This window comes from Nelumbo lutea, chromosome 3 (genome assembly GCF_056320005.1).
Source record: "Nelumbo lutea isolate HS-2025 chromosome 3, American lotus-T2T, whole genome shotgun sequence".
NCBI classification, from domain to species: Eukaryota; Viridiplantae; Streptophyta; class Magnoliopsida; order Proteales; family Nelumbonaceae; genus Nelumbo; species Nelumbo lutea.
The window spans coordinates 26,177,897-26,199,861 of NC_142686.1; the positions used below are offsets into that span (position 1 = coordinate 26,177,897).

The 21,965-nt window shown below is 38.3% G+C and overlaps 1 protein-coding gene across 8 annotated transcripts in view; it reads left to right on the forward strand.

Annotated features, from left to right (window-relative positions):
- LOC148863772 (Transducin/WD40 repeat-like superfamily protein) overlaps positions 1 to 17,591 on the forward strand; it is a 69,116-nt gene extending 51,525 nt beyond the window's left edge. For all 8 annotated transcript variants that reach the window (XM_088980078.1, XM_088980077.1, XM_088980080.1 and 5 more), the window contains 3 exons: positions 10,175 to 10,221; positions 10,456 to 11,166; positions 17,092 to 17,591. In XM_088980078.1, coding sequence (XP_088836204.1) covers positions 10,175 to 10,221; positions 10,456 to 11,166; positions 17,092 to 17,470 — 1,137 coding nt within the window. In that variant the 3' untranslated portion in view covers positions 17,471 to 17,591. The remainder of the gene's footprint in view (positions 1 to 10,174; positions 10,222 to 10,455; positions 11,167 to 17,091) is intronic.
- The last annotated feature ends 4,374 nt before the right edge of the window (positions 17,592 to 21,965 follow it).

Sequence of the window (21,965 nt, forward strand, 5' to 3'; positions counted from 1 at the left end):
TCCGTGCCACATAAGTCACTCTATAAATAGATGTATTCTCTTTCTTTTAAGGGTAATGAATGAATGAAGATTTCTTAAGAGCTCTCTTGCTGTATGGAGTGATTCCTACAAACCCTAGAGTGATTGTAGGACCCCTTGGAGTGATTCCTTGGGATTTCTCTCCCTTTTTCTCTTTCTCTACCCTTTCTACTCTCTCTTCCTCTCTTTTTCTGTCTTGTGTTAATTTGTTCCAACCCTACTGCATGAGTTTTGGTATCAGAGTATTAGGTTTTCAAATGGCTCATTACCATGGTAGAAACATGAGAGGAAGATTAAGCGAACAAGCTAAAGAAGAGTTGCTGCTTGCACTTATTAATCGAGTGGACACCGTAGAAGCTCAAGTAGAAGTGTTGATTGGAAGAACAAGAAGAGAAAAACAGCACCAGTGTTCTACACGGAAGAGCTGAAGTAGAGGATTCTAACACCAATAACCTTACTGGTCCACATGTGAACCACCCATTAAGGACTGCCATCAAGCCCCTAAGGTCTCAAACTCTACAAACTCAAGGTACTTTAAATGATTTCTATGATGAGTTGGTGGAGCATTCTAAGACTAATATAGATGACCATCGAGATGACATTACTAGTAAAGTGAAGATAGAAGTTCCTAGTTTTAGAGGTGATATCAATACACGAGGAATACTTTGATTGGTTTGATATGTCGGATGAAAGACGGGTTAGATTTGCTAAACTTAAACTTGTAGGCCATGACAAAGTCTGGTTGAGTGTGGAGAATAGATTACAGAATATGAGTAAGCGTCCTATCACCCATTGGGAAGATATGAAGCATTACTTGGAGGAGAAATATTTGCCTAATGACTTCCAAGATGCTCTTCATGATGAGATGATGACATTGAGGCAAGGCATCTTATCTGTGTCTGAGTACATGCAGAAGTTTGGTGAGCTTACTATTAAATGTCAGTCTACAGAAAGTGAGAAGCACAAAATTTAGCCCGATTTCGGAATGGTTTAAGGGCTGATATTCAAAGGGAAATGATGTCTGCACGAGTTTATGATGTGGATGATGCTTTTCAGATGGCTCTTAAAATAAAGAAGAGCTTGAAGCAAGTGAATAGTAGGAGGTTTGGTATTCAAGCTGTGGAGGCAGCAACATGTAAGAGTTTAGATGAGGGTAGAGTCACTAGTCCTACATCTCATAATGCAGTTTTAGTAAGGTCTAATGGTTCCAAGTATCAAGGAGCTGATAACAAGGGGAAGAACATCATGATTGATGCTAATAAAAGGGGAACAACAGAAAATACTTGTTTCAAGTGTGGTGGAAAGGGCCACTATGCATTTCAATGTCAAGAGCGGAGACAGACTTTGCAAGCTGATATTTGATGGTGGTAGCAGCATGAATGTGGTTTCTGCAACAACTGTTGAAGGGCTCAATTTAGTTGCACAACCTCATCCTCAATCATACAAGATTGCTTGGTTAAACAAGATACTTCAGGTAGAACAAAGGTCTCTTGTTTCTATTTCCTTTGGGTCTTATGTTGATGATATTTGGTGTGATGTTGTTCCTATGAATGTTACACATATTCTGTTAGGCCGACCATGGTTTTAAGATAGGGATGTATACCATTGTGGGAAAGAGAATACATATTACTCTCTATTTAATGGAAAGAGAATTGTTATTAAACCTATGTCACCTGATGAGATCAAGAAGCGAACTAAGGCCCCTCAAAAGGCAGCTCCAGCCCAAAAACAAGTAGTTGAATAAAAGAAGCAACCTCTTTTGCTGTCCAAGAAGCAAATTGAGGAGGAGAGCAAAGGCCCATGCCTTGTTTATGCCCTAATAGTGAAAGAAGTGAATAAACCAGCACATGCCCCTATTTTAAAGGTGCCAAAAGAGGTTGAAGACTTGTTGGTTGGTTTTTCAGATTTGATTCCGAAAGAGTTGTCTAATGAATTACCACCTCTACGTGATGTCCAACATGCAATAGACTTGATTCCCGAGTCTCAAGTACCTAATTTGTCTGCACACCGGATGAGTCCCATAGAACATGTTGAGTTGAAGAGGCAAGTGGATGATATATTGAAGAAGGGCTTCATTAGAGAGAGTCTCAACCCATGTGTTTTATTGGCTCTACTCACTCCCAAGAAGGATGGCTCATGGAGGATGTGCGTAGATAGTAGAGCCATCAACAAGATTACAATCAAGTACCGGTTCCCTATTCCACGCTTAGATGACATGCTGGATATGATGTGTGGAGCTACTATTTTCTCTAAAATTGATCTTAGAAGTGGATAACACCAAATTAGGATTCGACTTGGAGATGAATGGAAAACTGCTTTTATGACAAAGGATGGCCTCTATGATTGTCTGGTTATGCCTTTTGGCTTAACTAATGCTCCTGGCACTTTCATGAGAGTTATGACTCAGGTACTTCATTTCTTTTATTGGTTGTTTCTTGGTTGTTTACTTTGATGACATTCTTTTATACAGTCATACTCCTAATGATCATCTTGACCATTTACGTCAAGTGATGAGAGTTTTATGCCAGGAAAAATTCTACATCAACTTAAAGAATTGCTCTTTTATGACACCTATTGCTATCTTTTTAGGATTTTTTTTTTTATCCTCTGAAGGTGTGAAGGCTGATCCTGACAAGGTGAAAGCTATACTTGATTGGCCCACTCCCACTAACATCCATGAAGTGAGAAGCTTTCATGGATTGGCTACTTTTTATAGGCGTTTCATAAGGAATTTCAGCACTACTATGGCACCAATTATAGGAGCTATGAAAAAGGGGGAATTTGTTTGGTCTAAGGCTGCAACTAAAGCCTTTGAGACTGACTACCAAGCAAAGGGTGACTGAGACCCCAATGTTACATTTGCCCAACTTTTCAAAGATCTTTGAGGTGTTTTGTGATGCTTCCCAAGTTGGAATAGGTGGTGTGCTTATGCAAGAAGGACATCCTATAGCTTTTCACAGTGAAAAACTTAATGAAGCTAGACAAAAGTTCTCCACATATGACAAAGAATTCTTTGCTGTGGTGCAATGTCTTTGACATTGGCGTGATTATTTAATTACTCAAGAGTTTGTTTTGTATTCAGATCATGAGGCACTCAAATATCTCAAATCCTAGAAGCATCTTAGTAGTCGACATCAGAAATGGGCTGAATCTTTAGCAGAATATAACTTTGTGATTAAGCATACAGCTGGTGCCGAGAACCGAGTAGCCGATGCATTGAGCCAAATGGTGTATATACTTCATTCTATGTCTGTACAGGTTGTGGGGTTCAATCATTTGAAGCAAGATTGTGATGGTTGCAAGGATTTCAGCATCATTTATGGTTCTTTACAACTTGGACAGCAATCTGAATATCCTTGTTTTTCTATCCCTGATGGTTATTTATTCAAGGAAACTTGCTTGTGTGTTCCTAACACCTCACTACATGGTTATGTTATATGGGAGTTACGTGCAGGTGGAATTGCTGGGTATTTTGGTTGGGACAAGACCATTGCTATGGTAGAAGATCACTTTTATTGGCCTAGCCTTAAGTCTGATATTGAATGTGTGATCAAACAGTGCAGAGTTTGTCAATTGGCATAAGGGAGAAAGAAACATACAGGGTTGTACACCCCTTTACCAATTCCGCATGAGCCTTGGCAAGATCTCTCTATGGATTTTGTCCTAGGTCTTCCCAAGATGATAAGGGGTCATGATTCAATTTATGTTGTGGTAGATAGGTTCTCAAAAATGGTCCCCTTTATTCCTTGCAGTAAGACATTGGATGCCTCACATCTGGCAAGCTTATTCTTTAGGGAAATTGGTCGTTTACATGGTGTTCCTATTACTATTGTTTCTGATTGCCATGCTAAGTTTATGAGTTACATTTGGAAGACACTTTGGAAACTTCTCAATACAAAGCTGAAGTTCTCATCTTCTTTCCATCCTCAGACTGATGGCCAAATTGAGGTAGTTAATAGGAGCCTCGGTGATTTGCTACGTTGCTTAGTTGGTAACCATACTTGCAGGTGGGATCTCGTTCTACCTATGGCTGAATTTGCTTACAATAGTTCAATTAACAGGTCAACTAGAAGAAGTCCCTTTGAGATGGTTACTGGAATTCAGCCTAAGAGGCCTATTGATTTAGTGTCTTTGCCACAAGAAGCTAGGTCTAGCATAGAGGCTGAAGGCTTTTCTTTGCCACATGAGAGAAATCCATGATGAAGTTAAGTGCAAGATTGCTCTTTGCAGTGATGATATGGTTATGGTGCGTATACGCCCTGAACGCTTTACTAAGGGCTTTTATAAGAAGCTTCACTCCAAGAGTGCAGGTCCATATAAGATCACTAAGAAAATCAGTTCTAATGCTTATGTCCTAGAGCTGCCAAGCGAAATGGGAATTAGCCCAATCTTCAATGTTGAAGAGCTAAGTGCATATCATGGCCATAGTGATTGTCCCATAGTCCCATTGCCTAAGCTACCTTTGGTTCCACATACTAATGTGCCTGAAGATATCCTTGATGTGAAGTTGATTTCTACAACAAGTGGGGGTTACCAAAAGTTTCTTGTAAAGTGGAAGAATCTACCTCTTTTAGAATGTTCATGGATTACAGCTGAAAACGTGTATCATCTTAATCCAGAGCTTTATGAGCAGTATCATGCCCTTAACTCACCAGGGTCGAGTTCTTTCAAGTTAGGGAGAGATGATGGGGATCGGTCCATGCATTATAAGACCTATTCTCGTAAGAAGGCCAACAAACAGGTTCTGATTTGGCATGGAGAAGACTCTTGGGACTTGGGCTATAGCATTTGAACAGCCCAATGTGGACTTGGGCTATAGCATCTTGTTCTTATAGCTTAGTAGTGTTTGTCTTTCAATTTTCAGTTTATTTGCATTAGTAGATAGAAAGTTATTGTGTTTCTTGATGCACAAGACAAAGAGTGGCATTTTTTGTAATTATGGTGAACAGTGTTCCGTGCCACACAAGTCTCTCTAAATAGATGTATTCTCTTCCTTTTGAGGGTAATGAATGAATGAAGATTTCTTAAGAGTTATCTTGCTGTACGGAGTGATTCCTACAAACCCTAGAGTGATTCTAGGGCCCCTTGGAGTGATTCCTTGGGATTTCTCTCCCTTTTTCTCTTTCTCTACCCTTTCTACTCTCTCTTTCTCTCTCTTCCTGTCTTGTGTTAATTTGTTCCAACCCTACTGCATCACTCATGGTGGTAATCTCTCCCCTTATTCATCTTTGTACTTTATTGTCCTTACTCTTTATTTAGTAAAATTGCTTTCTGTTATTGATAAAAGAAATTGCTACTTGCATATCCACAATATTGTCACCAGCTTATGTTATAATACTCTCTTGTAGTCCACATGGTATCAATAGTGTCCACTGGAGAATATGTCGATTCCAATAAAATTTCATGGCAGTATTCATTGAAATGGAAATATGCCATTGGAAATATTAGAAATTTATGGACCTTTTAATATTAAAAGTAGTATTATTTTATAAAATACATATATTTTAAATTTAATGTTTTAAAAGGCCTATTAGCTCAAATTTGAATATATATAATGGATATTCAAAGTGAAATGAACAAATAAAATGAAATATAAGATGTAATACATGTTTATGCAGTCAACAATTCAAGCACGTGAAACTTTTAATCTCTTTGTTTCTTTCGCAAACACATTACTGGCTATCTTAATTCTATGCGTCAATTTATATCAATCCCCTTGAGGCAAGGGCAAACAAATCTGTGCTAGAGTCTAAATATTCAGCAGGTTTATTATAATCAGTTTCATCGGATTAAACAGTACAAAAGTGAAGGTTTATGGGTTAAGACATTGGACTGCTTTCAGAATTGCATTCTAAGAGCATGGAATGAGGTAGCACAATCTACTAGAGAAAAAGAAAAATAAGAGTGGAACATAAACCCCAAGAAGGTAACAATGTTAAACTGAACTTTGATGGAAGCTCCTTGGGCAACCTGGGCATGGCAGGAATTCAGGGCCAGTTGGGGTTGCTAATTCTTTGAAGGCTGAAATGTTGGCATTGCTATAGGGTCTTCGGCTTGTAAAGCAGCTGGGCTATAGACAGGTGGAGGTGCAAGGCGCTGCAAGGCAGCATCTTTACTGGGCTTCTTTGTAATCAAGTTATTGTTAATGGGGATGGCATTCTTGTCATTAAAGCCTATAGTTTTCTTTTATCTAAATTAATAAAACATCTTTTTGCTGGTAAAAAAAGATGATGGATCTAGGGCCTTTTAATTATTTCCTTGGAATTGAGATTGCTTCTTTAAAGAAAGGTGTCTTCATTTCTCAAAGGAAATAGACCCTGGACCTTTTAAAGGATACTGGGAAATTGGGGGCAAAGCCAGCTGATACACTCATTGATGCTAACCATAGACTTAGTGATTGTGATAGCTAGCCTCTAGAGAATGTTAAACAATTTTGTTATTAGTAGGAAGGTTATTACGTTTGTCTATGACTCAGCTTGATATTTGTGTATGTAGTGGGGGATTCTCAGTTCATGTACTCTCCTAAGGTTGCTCATCTTAAGGCTGCAGAAAGGGTCCATTGGTATCTAAAAAAGTATCCAGGGGCTGGTCTCTTGTTCAAGAAACATAACCATATGAAAGTGGAAATATACATTGATGCTAATTGGGCCGGATATCATCTATGGGTGACAGAAAATCCACTAGTTACATGGACAAGCAGAAAGCGAAGTGTGGGTTGCAAGATGCAGTGCTGAAGCTGAACATAGAGCCATGACTCATGGGCTGACCAAAGTTCTTTAGATCAAAAACATGATGGGAGAATTGGGCTTTACTGTGGATAGTCCTATGTCACTCTATTGTGACAACAAAGAAACCATCAACATAGCTACAAAGCCGGTTCTCCATGATAGGACTAAACACATTGAGGTTGATAAGTATTTTATAAGCGAAACGTGAGAGGGGTGAAGCATGTACAACACCCTATGTCAACTCAAAGGAGCAACTTGCTGTTGTTTCATGGCACAATGAGTTATGTGACAAGGCAAGCTTCATTCATTTGTATGACCCAACTTGAGGGAGAGTGTTGTAGTGGTCACATGTTTGTCACATGATGTCTCAAGTTAAGTCAGGTAGCATGCTATGTCACGTTCTCCTTAAATAGGGGCATTCTTGTACTTTATTGCTGTTAGCAGTCACCTTATATATAATAAATTAATGTTTGACCCACCATGGCCACATGTTTTTTGGCTCCCAAGTTCTATTCTTTCTCCTTTCTCTTTTTCTATCAATCAATAATTCTCTAGGTTCCACTTTGAACTCCTTGTTCAAATGGGTTCCTAGTAATGCTAATTTGTGGGCAGCCTTATTGTCAAGAGCTAGAGTTTGGAGGGAACACCTAGAATGGAGTTGCCTGTATTGGATTGTAATTTGTAAATGTTTGTTCTCATTTGTATTGTTTTATAGCTCCATTTATAGAGAGATATTGTGTAATCTTGGTGAGCTGTTGGGTGATCATTTTAATGAAATTCATTCAGCTATTTATTGAAAAGAAAAAGAAAAAAACAAGATCAATCATGAGAAAGATGAAGATAGCTGACCTATATAGTTGGGACAAGGCTTAGATCAAAGTCCAAAGTATCAGAAATGCAAGATGTATCGGTAAAGCAATTTTGAGAAACGTATCGGGATATGCATGGATACAAATGAAAAATCAAGACATGCATGAATACATGACGAAATTCAAATGGGAAGTGGTGAGCTGAAATAAAAAAGAAGGGGGGGGGGTAGGGCTAGGGAAGTTAGTCAATAAGAATGGAGCTCTTCTAGGCAAGTGGCTTTGGAGGTGGACATTGGAAAGAGAGAGGTTATGGCATGAGGTGGTGGCTAGTATTCATGGATATCTCGATGAGCTTTTCTCACAACACCTTGGGAGGCAATTTTTGGCACTGTTCTGAAATTCCTTACCTTTGTAAGGTATGCCATTTGCTCTAGTAATTTTGTTCTTTTTTGGGAAGATATTTGGATGGGCACTCAACCTCTAAAAGATTGTTTCCTCTCTCTCTACTCTATCTCCCTTTTTAAAAAGATACTAGTTTCAGGGTTTCTTTTGACCCCAGTTCTCCCTTTGTTTCTAAATTGGGAATTTGGGTTTTGTAGAGGTTTAAAGGATGAAGGACTTGCTTGTGTTTCTGAGCTTCTACTTCTTCTGGGCTCTATTTGTTTAGACATCTTTCAACTCGATAGATGAATTTGGACTCTTAACTCCAAATGGCTCCTTCACTTGTGCTTCTTTCTTCAAGTCCCTTTGTTCTAAGAGAGGGAAACTAATGTGGAAGTGCATCAGAGCAGCAACTTTGTGGATTATTTGAGAGGAGAGGAGGAATGCTAGAATATTCCAAGAAAAGGAAAGAAGCATTGAAGAAGTGAAGGAATGTATCTTTTGAAGGGCAATTCTTTGGCTGAAACTTCAGATTTGTTTAGGGATTACTCCTTTGATGATCTTTGGAAAATTTTTATAGAGGTGGCCTCCACCTCATCCAAAAAGAATAGATTACAAGCAGTTTGGAGACCTCCTACAGAGGGTGTGGTAAAGCTGAATTTTGATGGGAGCTGTCAAGGTAATCCAGGACCTTCAGAGATAGGAAGGTCTTAAGAGACAAGGACAGCAACATTCTATCCCTATTTTTGGGTCCAGTGGGAGTTGTTGATTCTACAAGGGCCAATATACTGGTTGTAGTAAAAGGGAATAGAGGTTGCCAACCAACTAGGAGTGGAAAATTTGATAGTTAAGGGCTATCAAATTTGACTCTTAGGTGGTAGTGGGCTGGCTGTTGAATCCAGAAACAATCTTTTGGGGCTACAAGGATCTTCACAAGAAAGTTAATTGGCTCACAAGGAACATGCTAGTTAGTTTTCAGTGGGTTAGCAGATCAGTGGATGCTATGACTAATTCTTTGGCTAAACAAGGGGTCTCAAGGGTTGAATTATTTTGGGCAACCTTATGATTGTGTCCTGTTAAGAGTATGCTTATGTTCTCATCTTTAAGGGAGGTAACATCTCATGCCTCGTCTTAGGGTGAATGTATACTTCCTTATTTTATTAATAAAATCATTATTCATTTATCAAAAAAATATAATTTTTATATGACTATAAATGGGTTACATAAACATAAAAAATCATACTTTAATGTTTTATATAAATTGTGATGCATCAGAAGACAAATGATAAATGTTGAAAAATGATGGAAGAATTAAGATTTATATGTATATACCTTAATTTTCATAACATGAATATAATTTGTATTACTTCTTTTTAGTATATAAATTTTAATAATCAATTTTAGCATTTATTATCAAACATTCCATAAGAAGACAGTTTTTCTTAAGAATCAAAATGCATGTTTATGACAAACAACAACGGTATGGTGTAGTGGTGTACGGTAGTTACAAACTAATGACTAGGGTTCAAATCCTCCACTTGTAGTTTTAGGCATGTTTAATGGCATTGATTAATTCAAATTGGAATTTGGCTATTGCTCAAATGTAGTATTAAATAAAGGAGATAGTTTAAGGAATGTAGCATTAAATAAAAGTTATGAAGAGAGGGGAGAGTATTTATAAAGGTTATAGGGAATAATTATAGGAGTTGTTAGAGAGAGAAAGGGAATAGTCTTGTCATAATAAAAAAATTGGAATGTATCGGCCGACACATACATAGTGTCGGCCTATATTGGGTTCATATTGGCTGATATAGATCCAAAATGACCTGATACATACCCGACATGGGCCTGTATTGGACTTATATAGACAAAAAAAAAATGAAACCAAGGTTTCGTTGTGTTTCATGCATCTGGCTCCCACAGAAATGATAGGTATCGGCTGATACGGCCCAATATGTTGTGAAATTTTTTACCTTTTCTTAGATGATTATTATAAAGAGGATGAAGATTAATAAAGAGTTTTTTTTTTTCATGTGCATGAACTTTAACAAGAACATGTCGATTTACTCTTATTTCTAAAATTGTTTGTATTCTTCATTATAATTGTTAGCAAAAGGGCAGAAGTAGTATTTGGTATTGGCACTACTGTGGGATATAATAGTTGCTCCTTATTTTCAAGCTTATGCTGTTATTTATCATGGTTTTAAGAAGCAATTAATTGTGTACTTGATTGTTCAGGCTCGAAGCTTTGATGCTGATCTTCTGGATCCAATGTATCAGGCAAGGTGAGAATATTGCAAGAATACGTTACCAAATCTGTGCTGCTTGAGTAGGATAAATCAGATATTTTAGTCTGGTGTATATGCTAATATTTCTATTATCTTGCTTGGGTATATTACCAAAAGCATCATTGCATTCTCTTTATATAAAACATATTATATACTCAAAAAACAACTCTAGGTTTACTTACATGTGTCTATTGCTCACTTGAATTCTTGAATCTATTGAAATATTTACAGAACTCAAAAGGCTGCTGTTGAGTTCTTCTGGATTGGAGGACAGCAGGTTGAAGTTTCATTGGACACATACCCTGATATTGGAACTGAAGGTCTGTCTGGTTTCTTGGGAAAGGAACTGGCCTGTTGGGAGGCTAACATTTTGTGGTCTTTAAAGAAATATGAGTATATAGATAAGCCATTGGTTCTATGGGATGCTATAGAAGCATTGTCAGGTTTCAAGCAAGCAGCACCAAAATATGTTGAACGTGTATTGACTAAATGGATCTCAAGTTGCCTTGTGGCATGCCATGCAAACTTCCCATCAGAAAGTACTTTGTCATGTGCCCCAAAATTTATACACAAGATTCATTCCCGCCAGATGCACATTCTCAATGTTATCTGTAGACGTTTAATACTGTCTGAGCTGAAGGCAGATATACATAACTTCAGACATCACAATACAGAAAGCTTAGATGGTGTTGAAGATGAGCAACTAAAACTGTGGATTGAGTTATTTATTAGAAATGAAAGAGAACTGCTAGAAAGGCTAGTTACTTTTAGCTTTGCAGTTCTTTCTAGTCATGTAACTTCTTCTGCCAATAATATTTCAATAGCTAGATACTGGACCCCTTCTGGGGTTGCGCAGATGGAACAGTGGATTGGAATAAATCATGAATGGGTGCATGACCAACTTAAACTCCTGAGAGCAGAAATTAAAGATATCCATACAAGGTATCCTTAACAACTTTGCTTATGTTTTGTAATGATCAAGTCTTCCATTATGTTATTTTCATTAATGATCATAATGTTAGTTCTCTGCACTGTCCAAGTATTTCCCAGTTATGGGAAGTAGACATTTTGGAATTGGCTAATAATAATTTTCGAAGTACACTGTCAAACTGGCAAAAAAGAAAACACTTGATTCTATAAATAATATTAGAAGATTGAAAGAGAAATAACTTTAAAAATATTTCCTTTTTTTCTATTTTGACCTCTGAAAACTCTTCTAAATGCTATCACATGATGTTAGATAACACAGAAGCTCTTTAATTATATGTCATGACCTGAATTCTACTAAGAGTATTTACACTGCATAACATAACTTCTATTTGGTAGTTCCATGTCAGTGGGTAGACATTTTTCTTTTATCTATTACTTATTGTCTGAGTTAATGGCTAGCTGCCACTAATCTCTTTCTTCAATGGTCTAATGGCATATCTCCTACATTGAAGACCCAAGTTCAAGCATGTAAAAATGCAGGTTCAACTCCATGGTATTGTTCAGGGTTCTGTTGAATCCCGTCCACCTGACTCAGTAGAGGATGAGAACTACTGACTCCGAACCTTCTAGCAAAAACTGTAATGTTTCTTTGTCATTGTACCATCATCATATGAGCATCACTGAAGAAAAGCAGTGACCTGTTCAGTAAGAGAGTTTGCAAATCTCTTTATCCTGCGTCTTTTTTTTTTCTCAATAACCGGACTTTGCTGTTTCTTTTTATTTACTCTTAACGTTTCATGTAACCTAATTTTTCTTCAATCATTGACATCTCTTTATTTCTCTTTAAAAAGAAAATGCCATTTCATCAGATGAACAGAGTTTCTTGCTTCTCCAACATAATGCAGAGCAGTTAAAGAAATTAATGGAAACTGAGAAAGAATTTCAAGAAGAATATAGTAGAATTTTATATTGTTCAATAAAATTGAAAAATAATACTTTTCTGAATGCTTCATCTTTGCTATGTCATGACGCAATGGCAAGTAAATAAAACTATAATTCTTTGCACAAACAGAATATTCATGAATTGAATGTCACATTTAATATTATAGTTGCCTGAAATCTTTGTTCTCAACTTTCTTAGCTATTAATTTTGATTTTTTGCTCAGGTGCCGAGTTCTATTTTATCTGCATTTTTTATTACTTGAACCAGAACTTAAACCAGTTTAACCTATGTGAAAATTATGTTCTCTATGAAGACTCTCGTTGTCGTAGTTTAATAGACAATAGATTTATGGTCAGAAGCTTGACAATGAATATTGGTTTAGTCATAATATAATTTACAGTAAGTCCCATTTGACTTGATCATGGTAAGGGTCTCCCATTTGGTTTTGACAAGGGAAGGAATTTAAAGGGGTAACCATTGGATCCTTTTTCGTTAGGATGGAATTAGGTTGATGGCTTCAGCTCTAAAATGCTTATATACATCAAATAACTAGGGTTTTGATGGTTCCAGAGGAAGGATAAAATTAAACTTTGATGGTTGTTGCTTAGACATGGGAGCATCAGGTATTGGTGGGGTTCTCAGAGATCATGGTGTGAATGCTTTACTTAACTTTTCTGGTGCAACATATGTTGGAAACTCTCTTAAGGCAGAGTTTTGAGCTCTTCTGGAGGGGTTAAAACTGCCCTTTGGTTGGAAGAACAATATAGTAGAAGGGAACTGAGCCGGTTGTCATAAACTGGTAAGGGAAGTAGGTCTTTCGACTCCTAGGTTATCAGTAAGAAGAACAAAAGCATTAGCTACAGCCTCAGGATGTTCGTTCAGGCGGTTTTTAAGATGGAAATAATTTAGTTTATTTTCCAGCGAGGGCTGAGTTTGCATGAGTGATCCTGTTGTAGAGTGTACCAGGCCCAATGGGAAATTTATAAAGCAGAAAATATCGGGGAATGATGTATTCAGCATGACACTGTTTTTGGAGTTTTTAAGCATTAACAAAGTTACTTTCTATTGTTGTTTATAAAAGAGGCCTAAAGATTAAATCTACTACAACAAACAATAAAAATATATTATTTATCATCAAAGTATCATTAAAAACCAAATACAAGTCTTACATCATGACACCTTTTTTTCGAGTTACTTTTTGGATGCAAAATGATGTGTTATAGAGTTTTTTAAGATAAAATAAAATAATAGTTTCATAAAAAGAAAAAAGAAATTACAAGAAAAGGTTACCAAAAATCACCGAAGAGAAGAAATGCTACAAAGCCTCCATCAAATTGAGAATCTCAAACACATAATTCACACCTACTGCAAACAACCTAAAATCTTGCCCAAGAAGTTAAGACAACTATCCAGATCCCAACCGAGCTTATGAAAAAAACCAGCAACCCCATTCCAACTGTGAACCGAAGGAGCAAGAAAGGGTTCGGTTGAGGAGAAGAAAAGTTATTTCACCCAGCCGACCCACTTTGTATTTATGCTCTGTGTTGGATTGCAAAAGACAATATTGTCCCTTGTTAAGTATGGGACACACTTAAACTCAGACAAAACAGACCATTCAACATTAATTAACTTTAATTAGATGGACAAATGACTGAACTACCCTTCTACTGTTGATCATAACACTCCCCCTCAAGTTAGAGAGTATATATCATATAGTCTCGGCTTGTCACATATGTAACCCACTCTTTCTCGACTCAGCCCCTTTGTAAACAAATTTGCCCACTAGTTTCATAAACTCACATGAGTTGTATTTATCACTCCATCGATCGCTTTTTCTCGTACAAAGTGGCAGTCAACTTCAATATGCTTTGTTCTCTCATGAAAGAAAGGATTTGAAGAAATGTATACAACAACTTGATTATCATAGTACAACCTCATGGGCCTGTCAATTGAGAGCCCCATATCTTGCAACAAATTTTTCAGCCACACTAGTTCACATGTAGTATGATCCATAGCCCTGTACTCTGCTTCTGCACTACTTCTTGCCACCACTGTTTGTTTTTTGCTCTTCCAAGTTACCAGATTGCCACCAATGAAGGTACAATATCCTGTAGTAGACCTTTAATCTGACATAGATCCTGCCCAATCGACAACCGTATACCTTTCTATCTCAAGAGGTCCTCCACTCTTGTATATTAGACCACGACCTGGAGCACTCTTCAGTACCTGATTATTCTTAGAATTGCTTCCCAATGTGGAACCCGAGGATGCTGCATAAATTGACTCACCATGCTTACAATAAATGATATATCTGGTCGAGTAATAGTTAGGTGGTTCAATTTTCCCACCAACCCCCTGTACCTTCTAGGAGGTAGATCAATGACATATTTCCTTTGGCGCAAGTTAATTCCTTGCCTTGACCTTGCAACTTCTATTGTTGTCAATGCCAATTATGACAATATCATCCACATACACTACCAACAAGATTTTCCCATCTTCTGAGTCATGGCTGAACACAGAATGGTCTACTTGACACTGTTTCATGCCAAAGTTCTTCACTACTTCACTGAATCTACCAAACCACACTTGTGGAGATTATTTCAATCCATAGATCTCCTTCTTAAGTCTAACAATCTTTACCATCCTCCCCCTTAGCAACAAACCTTGGTGGTTTCATATACACTTCCTCAACTAGATCACCATGTAAGAAGGCATTTTTTATGTCAAGCTACAAGAGAGGCCAACCATGCATTGCTGCTAATGAAATCATTACCCGAATTGAACTAATCTTAGCCATAGGAGAGAATGTTTTCATATAGTCAACCCCATATAACTGAGAATAACCTTTGGTCACTAAACTGACCTTTAATCGTTCTACACTACCATCTGGAAGATACTTCATTGTGTATATCCACTTACATCCAACCACATGCTTACCGGGAGGGAGAGTGGTAAGTTCCCACGTGTGATTGTGTTGCAAAGCAGACAATTCCTCTTCCATTGGTTGTTGCCACCTTGGAGAGGTAAGGGCTTCTTGGACAGTCTTAGGATCGGAAACGGATTGCAAAGATATAAAATTGTGATGGAAAGCGGAAAGGTGAGTAGCAGAAACATAATGAGAAATATGGTGAGATGTACAACTACGTTGACCTTTCCGCAATGCAATAGGAAGATCGAGGTCAGAAGGAGGAGGTGCAGCCATAGGATCTGTCGACAAGGGTTGAACTGGAGGAGGGGCTGGTGCTCTTTTGTGAGTATACACTTGTGTGATTGGTGGCCTCTCAATATTAACTTGCACTGGTGAAGGCAGCGACAGAGATGGAACAAGAAACATAGGAAGGGGGTCCTCAACTGGAACTGGAAGTGGAACCATAGGAGTTGGAGAAGGGACATCAGTATTCGAGAATAATGGAACGGACTCAAAGACAGTGACATCATAGCACACAGAGGATCGATGAGAGTTAGGGTTATATAGCACTTATACCTTTTTTGGGTTCTGGAGTATCCAAGGAAGATGCATTTAGTAGCATGAGCATCTAACTTGTCTAGACCAGGCCCTAAATTTTGAACAAAACAAACACACCCAAAGACTCTAGGGGTAAGAGGAAACAGATAGAGTGGGAAGCAAGATTGGGAAAGGGAACCGTCTTCCAAGGATGGACATGGGCATCCGGTTGTTGAGGAAACATGATGTTAGGACAGCATCACTCCAAAAATGCTTTGGGACATTCATATTAAGCATAATGGACTGAATAGTTTCAAGTAAGTGTCGGTTTTTACATTTTTAGTCTTTTGCCAATCTTTATAACATGCTTGTTTTGCTTTGATTATACTTTGAACATTTCAGTTCCACCAAGTCTCTAAATCATTTTGCCATTTTCCTTCAGATTCTCCTGAAATATTTTTTGCTACTTATTTTTCCTTCAGTCTTCATATTATTACTCTTCTATTTTCTTTCTACTATCATCGGTCTACCAATTTTCCTTCTACCAAATCTACCCAAGGTTCATAGTATAGATATACCTCTGTATCGGCAGAGGTGTATTGGTACTTAAAAACATGCACTTTTATTTATTTTTAGTTTTTTTAAAAGTTGGTTTTCATGTCTTTTTTATTAAAAATTGGGGAAAGGGTTTTTATCGATACATCACCCATTCTCTTTTTCTTTGTAAGGAAAAAACCTATTTAACTTAACTTTGATCTACTTTTAAATATTAATCATTCTTTATAAAATTTGTTGAAGATCCTCGATTCAGCTACCTAAATTTGAATATTGAAGTTTTCATTTAGCCCTTGGGGAAAAATGGGAAATGCTTATTATGTATGAGCAAAATTTTGAACCATGGAAACCCCCACCGTCCCACTGGCCGGCAGAAACACACAAACAAACAAACAAAAGGTCATGGGTCTACTGGACAAGACATTGGAAAATTCAACTCGTTTGCATATTGAAGGTTTCAAGACCTTGTTTGAGCCAGACTGCTTGGATTCAATTTTTACAAATAATAAGATCCGACTAGAAGTTGCATTGATGAACCTTGAATCTACAAGTTCTTGGTATAAAGTTTTATATCTGAAGTAACACTCTGTGAAGTCCCTTGTTAATGGCAATTTTTATATAGAAAAAGTTTTCATCCAGTGCTTGTCCTGGATATCAACTGGCTTGGGAGGGTTGAACGGATCTTAAAGTAAAGTTTTTGGATTGGACTTGGTTCAATCTGAATTCAATCCTGGTTATCGTCCAGGGCTATTGTCATGATCAGAGTGGATCCAGATCATGACCAATCCCTTTACACCTCTTTCCCATGCGTAATATATGATGTTTATATTGTTTTTGCCCATTCAATTTAGTTTGCTGGCCGTCCTTTTTTCCCAACTAATTTCAAGCATTAGATGCCACTTAAAATGTTTTTCCTTTTGTAACTGAGGTGACAAATTAAACTTAAAATGATTGTTTCCTAATTTCTTTTATCATGTCTTTGCTTCAACAACAGGCTGCCCTCCATCTGTGAATATGTTACAGAAGAGAAGTGTAGCTATTGTTCTTCACCAGTTCCATTTGAATCTTCAGAAGTTGCTTTCTGTAAAGGTGCAGCATGCGGAGTTGGCCAAAGACATAAACTAGCAAGGTGTACCATATCCATGCGGGTTTGCCCCACTACCCCACTATGGTTTTGTATATGCTGTCAAAGGTGGGCTTCAAAATTGGCGCCTCAAATTCTTTTTAGCATGTCTAAATCTCCTTCAGAATGCAAGTTTTCTTTAGACGTCAAGTCTTGGAATCAACTTTCCTTAAAACCCTTTTGTCCTTTTTGTGGGATTCTACTACAAAGATTACAGCCAGAGTTTTTACTCTCGGCGTTGCCGGTGTAACTTAAATTTTCTATTTCGATTCTTTTATATTATATATTTTTAACATAATGGAATATTCCAGATCTGCATCCCCACCATGTAGTGGGACCAGAGAGGGGAAAAAGGCCAGATTTTCATACCATACTTTTAGTTAAGTTTTGTTATTGAGTTGAGGTTAGTCATTGATGTGGTGAAGGGTAACAAAGTCGGTATTAGCTGCACTTGTTGGCTGTGTTAATGGCTGTTTAAACAATAGGCCATATACCCATATACACTTGGATGACCAACTTGGAACATTTTTATTGGTTAAAACAGCTCCTACATGAGTATGCACTTGATGGCTGATGAAATCGGTTTCAGTGCACACAAGACCGTGGTCACACCGTTTGCATGGTACCAAGTACCAACCTTAGCCTGGCCTGGGCCTGAGCTTAATTCGAATGCATCAAATTACAGGGTGGGTTGGGCTAGTCTCAGGTCGGAAAAATCGAGATTGACCTCGGGTTTAGGCTGGATTCGGGCCTTAAGCCTAAATTTTAGGGCTGGGCCTGGGTTGACTATAAACCTGGTTTAACCTGCCCGATGTGCACTCTTAATTGGGAATATCTTCCCATAAAAAAAAAATTACAGGTATGGAGATTTTCAATGCACGGTGTAAAAGGCTGTGCGAACTGTGTGGACAGTCTTGTGAGTACCGAAGCCGATCTCATGGCTGACCGTAAGCAGGGGTGCTATTATTGGTTATCCCACTCATTCAGTTCAGTTTCTTATGTGATTTTCTTTTATTATCTTCTTTTTCTTTCATTTTTTTTTTCTGAGATGTATGTCTATTTCTTCCCCCATCGCATGGCCAATCAATGAGTCTCTTTCAATTCCTGAAAATCCCTCCACCCCGCTGACCCTTTCATTTTTCCATTAGTACTCCTGCGAGTACGTGTTAAAGCCAAGCCCTCAAAGAAGAGAGACCGGATCTGCTCCTCTCACAAGGCACCTCACATGCACTTTACATACTCCTATACTTATAAATTATTATTCATGGGAGATGTTTCCAATGCACAGTGGATGTATATATGAGGCGCTCAATTGTGAGGAGCAGATCCCGAATGCTTTTCGTTTCAACATGTGGCTAGTTTCTCTTATGTAGGAAAAGGGCTAGGTAAGTTTTAATTAGGAGTAGTAATTCGTCTTTCATGTGTCCTGTTGTGTGTCATGTCAATGTAAGAGTATTGTTGACATGAACATGACATAATGATTAATTAATTTTCAAATAACATAATATGTTTATTACAACATGACTCATTTAGATGAGCCAACATGATTTTGACACAAACGCAAGGTAAATCCAAACGGACCAAACCTACTAATTTTGTGTCATATTCAAGTCTGGTTTACATGTGCCAAATATTGCCAATTCTAAGTTTAGATCGGATTCGAAAGTTGCCTCCAAATCACATTTCTAACTCCAATAGAAATCCCAAATCCCAATATAATGACGTTCAATACTTTAACATTGGTGTGTGCCTCATTTTGTAGATGAAGTGGGTTTTTAGTTCTAAATAAAAAAGGCTATTACCATTTACCCTATGTTAAACTAAGAGTGTTTGGTCATATGCAAAGAAGGCCATCTATAAGAAGAATTGTAGTAATAAATTATTTAAGTGTCATAACTTGATAATTGATTGAATAAAACATAATGGCTAAATGGAATTCATGTAGCTGAACGTATATAATACGGCTTAGATGATTATAATGACGATGATGCCAATGTTCTATAACAAGAACCGCACAGTTTGCATGTTTCGACGGACCATTGGAGAAAGTTCTTTGATTGTGACATTTGGTTGCAGTGCAATCTTATTTGTACTAGTATAAATGCATGGGAGTGCTTGTGAAGAGAATACAAATTCTGGTTTTATTTTGTTTTAGATTTTATTTCATTATGCTTTACATCTTATTTTACTTCAGTTGTATTACAATTAAATAAAATAAGGCAAATTTTGGAATAAAAAATAAATCAGAATTTGCACCCAAATCATTTGCACCGCAACCAAACACAACCTTAGTGTTTCTTTCAAACGTCACAAAACTAGCATCAGCCAACCCCAGCATCAGCCAACCCCCCCCCCCCCCCCCATTTTTTGTGGAATGTTATATTATAGGTGGGGATTTGATAAATAAAACCGGAAAATCATCATGAGGTTGGACCAATCATAAATTTTCCCTCGAAAAAATCCACTAAAACAGTTCTATGTCAAAGAAAGAGAGGAATAGGGGAGATCACATCAGGACCCCACATGCACATTTCATCAGCATGCATTGGGAACATCTCCCATACTTGTCATCATGAGATGTTCCCAATACACGATTAGGATGTGCTTTGATGCACATCTCTACATGCATTGGGAACATCTCTCGTACTGGTCGTCAGGAAATGTTCTCAATACACAGTTGGAATGTGTTGTGGGGCGCTGATGTGATATCTAACATCCCACATTCATATCTTAGAGTGCATTGGAGAGTTCACATCTTCGCTCCACATGCACATCTCCGCATACATTGGAAACATCTCCCGTGGTTGTTACTGGGAGATGTTTCCAATTCACTGTTGGGATGTGTTGTGGGGTATTTATGAGTTCACATCTTTGCCTCACAATGGGTCACCCCACAACACATTCCTGTCGTGTATCGGGAACATCTCCCGATGATAGTATCAGAACTAATGATGTCACCATCGGGAGATGTTCCTAATATACAGTAGGAATGTGTTGTGGGGCGTTAATGTGAACTCGATATTTATGGGGCACAGATGTGAATTCTTCCAATGCACATCTTAACATGTATATTGTGGGGCATTCTGTTGTGGGATGTGCATAATGTGTGGCACTGAAATATCCCTAACACATAGTTGGGATCACACTACTGTGGGGCACCCCATGTGTGGCACTGAAATGAAATCACATCAGCGCCCCAGATAAACATCTCATGTGGTTCATGCCTTCCTGGTTGGAATGAGCTATGATGCATTGCTAGGCATCTGCATAGCGTGCATTGAGAACATCTCCCATTCCAAATAGGGTAGTGTTTTTTTATGGTCAGAAATAGAAACTGGCGTCATTAAGAAATAACTAAATAATGACCAGAAGAGAATGAAGCAATTAATGCATCCAAATATATAGAGGCGAGGACCTCCGAACTTTCCTACCTTCTTCAGTTAGTGATGAAGGGCATTTTGGTCCTTCCACACAAATAGCAACACATGGACGTTATCGACAACACAGTGCCAAGTCAATAGACCAGCTCAACAAATAAGCTAGGAGCACCTTGCACAGGCCGACCTCAACCTCGACCTTGACAAGGCAAACTGGTGGTCTGCTAAAGCCACGACCGACCAACCAGGGAAACAACCGAGCGAATGTGAGCTTGGGCAACCAGCGAGGTGAGCTCGCCTAACCGTTTGCATGCCCCGCCCCAAGGGTGCCATTGACGTGGCCATTGGAGCAACTCACTGAACAGAACGCCGCAATCCAAGCAAGCAGGCCCCAACCACCGTGGAAATCTCATAATTGACTCCCTACGTACCTCATATTACGGAAACAACTCTACCAGAAGCTCAAGAATGTTATTAGAGCCCCCTGAGCCCCTAAAAACCATAAAAAGGGTTCGAATTCACCTAAGGAGGTATGTGCACTAACACACTCAAGATCTCTCACATTTCTAAGAGATTTTCATATCGTCTTTCTAACTTAAGCATTGGAGTGTTCTCCCCAGGTAAAGACTACTCAAGCACTCTCATCTTCTTTTCGTTGTAGCTTACTTCAGCTTGGACACCCAAACATCAGCTTTATTGTATAGCTCGGCTCTTCTAGATTGGAACCTTGTTCAAGTTGAATCATAGTACACGAGGGAGCGACCAGATCGTGCATCATCAATTGGCATCGTCTGTGGGAAACGCGGCAAAAAGCTAAATTCCCTTCTTTTATTTTCTTTCGAAAGCCCACTAATGGCATCAAGGAACCCTTCTGCTAACAACATTGTCAATGGCCAAATTTCACTATCACCATAGGCCAAATTGACGTTCCCTTACACCCAATTGAAAACTAGACAATGTGAGCGTGCCTCCTCTTGCAGTCGAGCCCGTAGCAGCTCCCGCAATGGTTAACATGCAACAGTTCAATGACCTGGTATGATGCATGCAAGGGGTGACTGAATAACTCAGGTCTTGGGAAAATAGATTCGCCTTCATGGCTGGATAGCAACAACAACAACAGCAACAAGACAACAGCAACAATGATTTCCATGGGAACCCCTCCTGCAGGTACCACGGAACAGTCAATAAGTACCTCCGAACAGTCAACAAGAACCTCCGAACAGTCAGCAAGTACCTCGGTACAGTCGACAAGAATCTTTGAACAGTCAACAAGTACCTCCGAATAGTTAGCAAGTACCTTGGAATAGTAAACAAGTACCTCAAAACATCCAAAAGGCACTTCCCCAAAACATTTGCCTGAACCTGCCC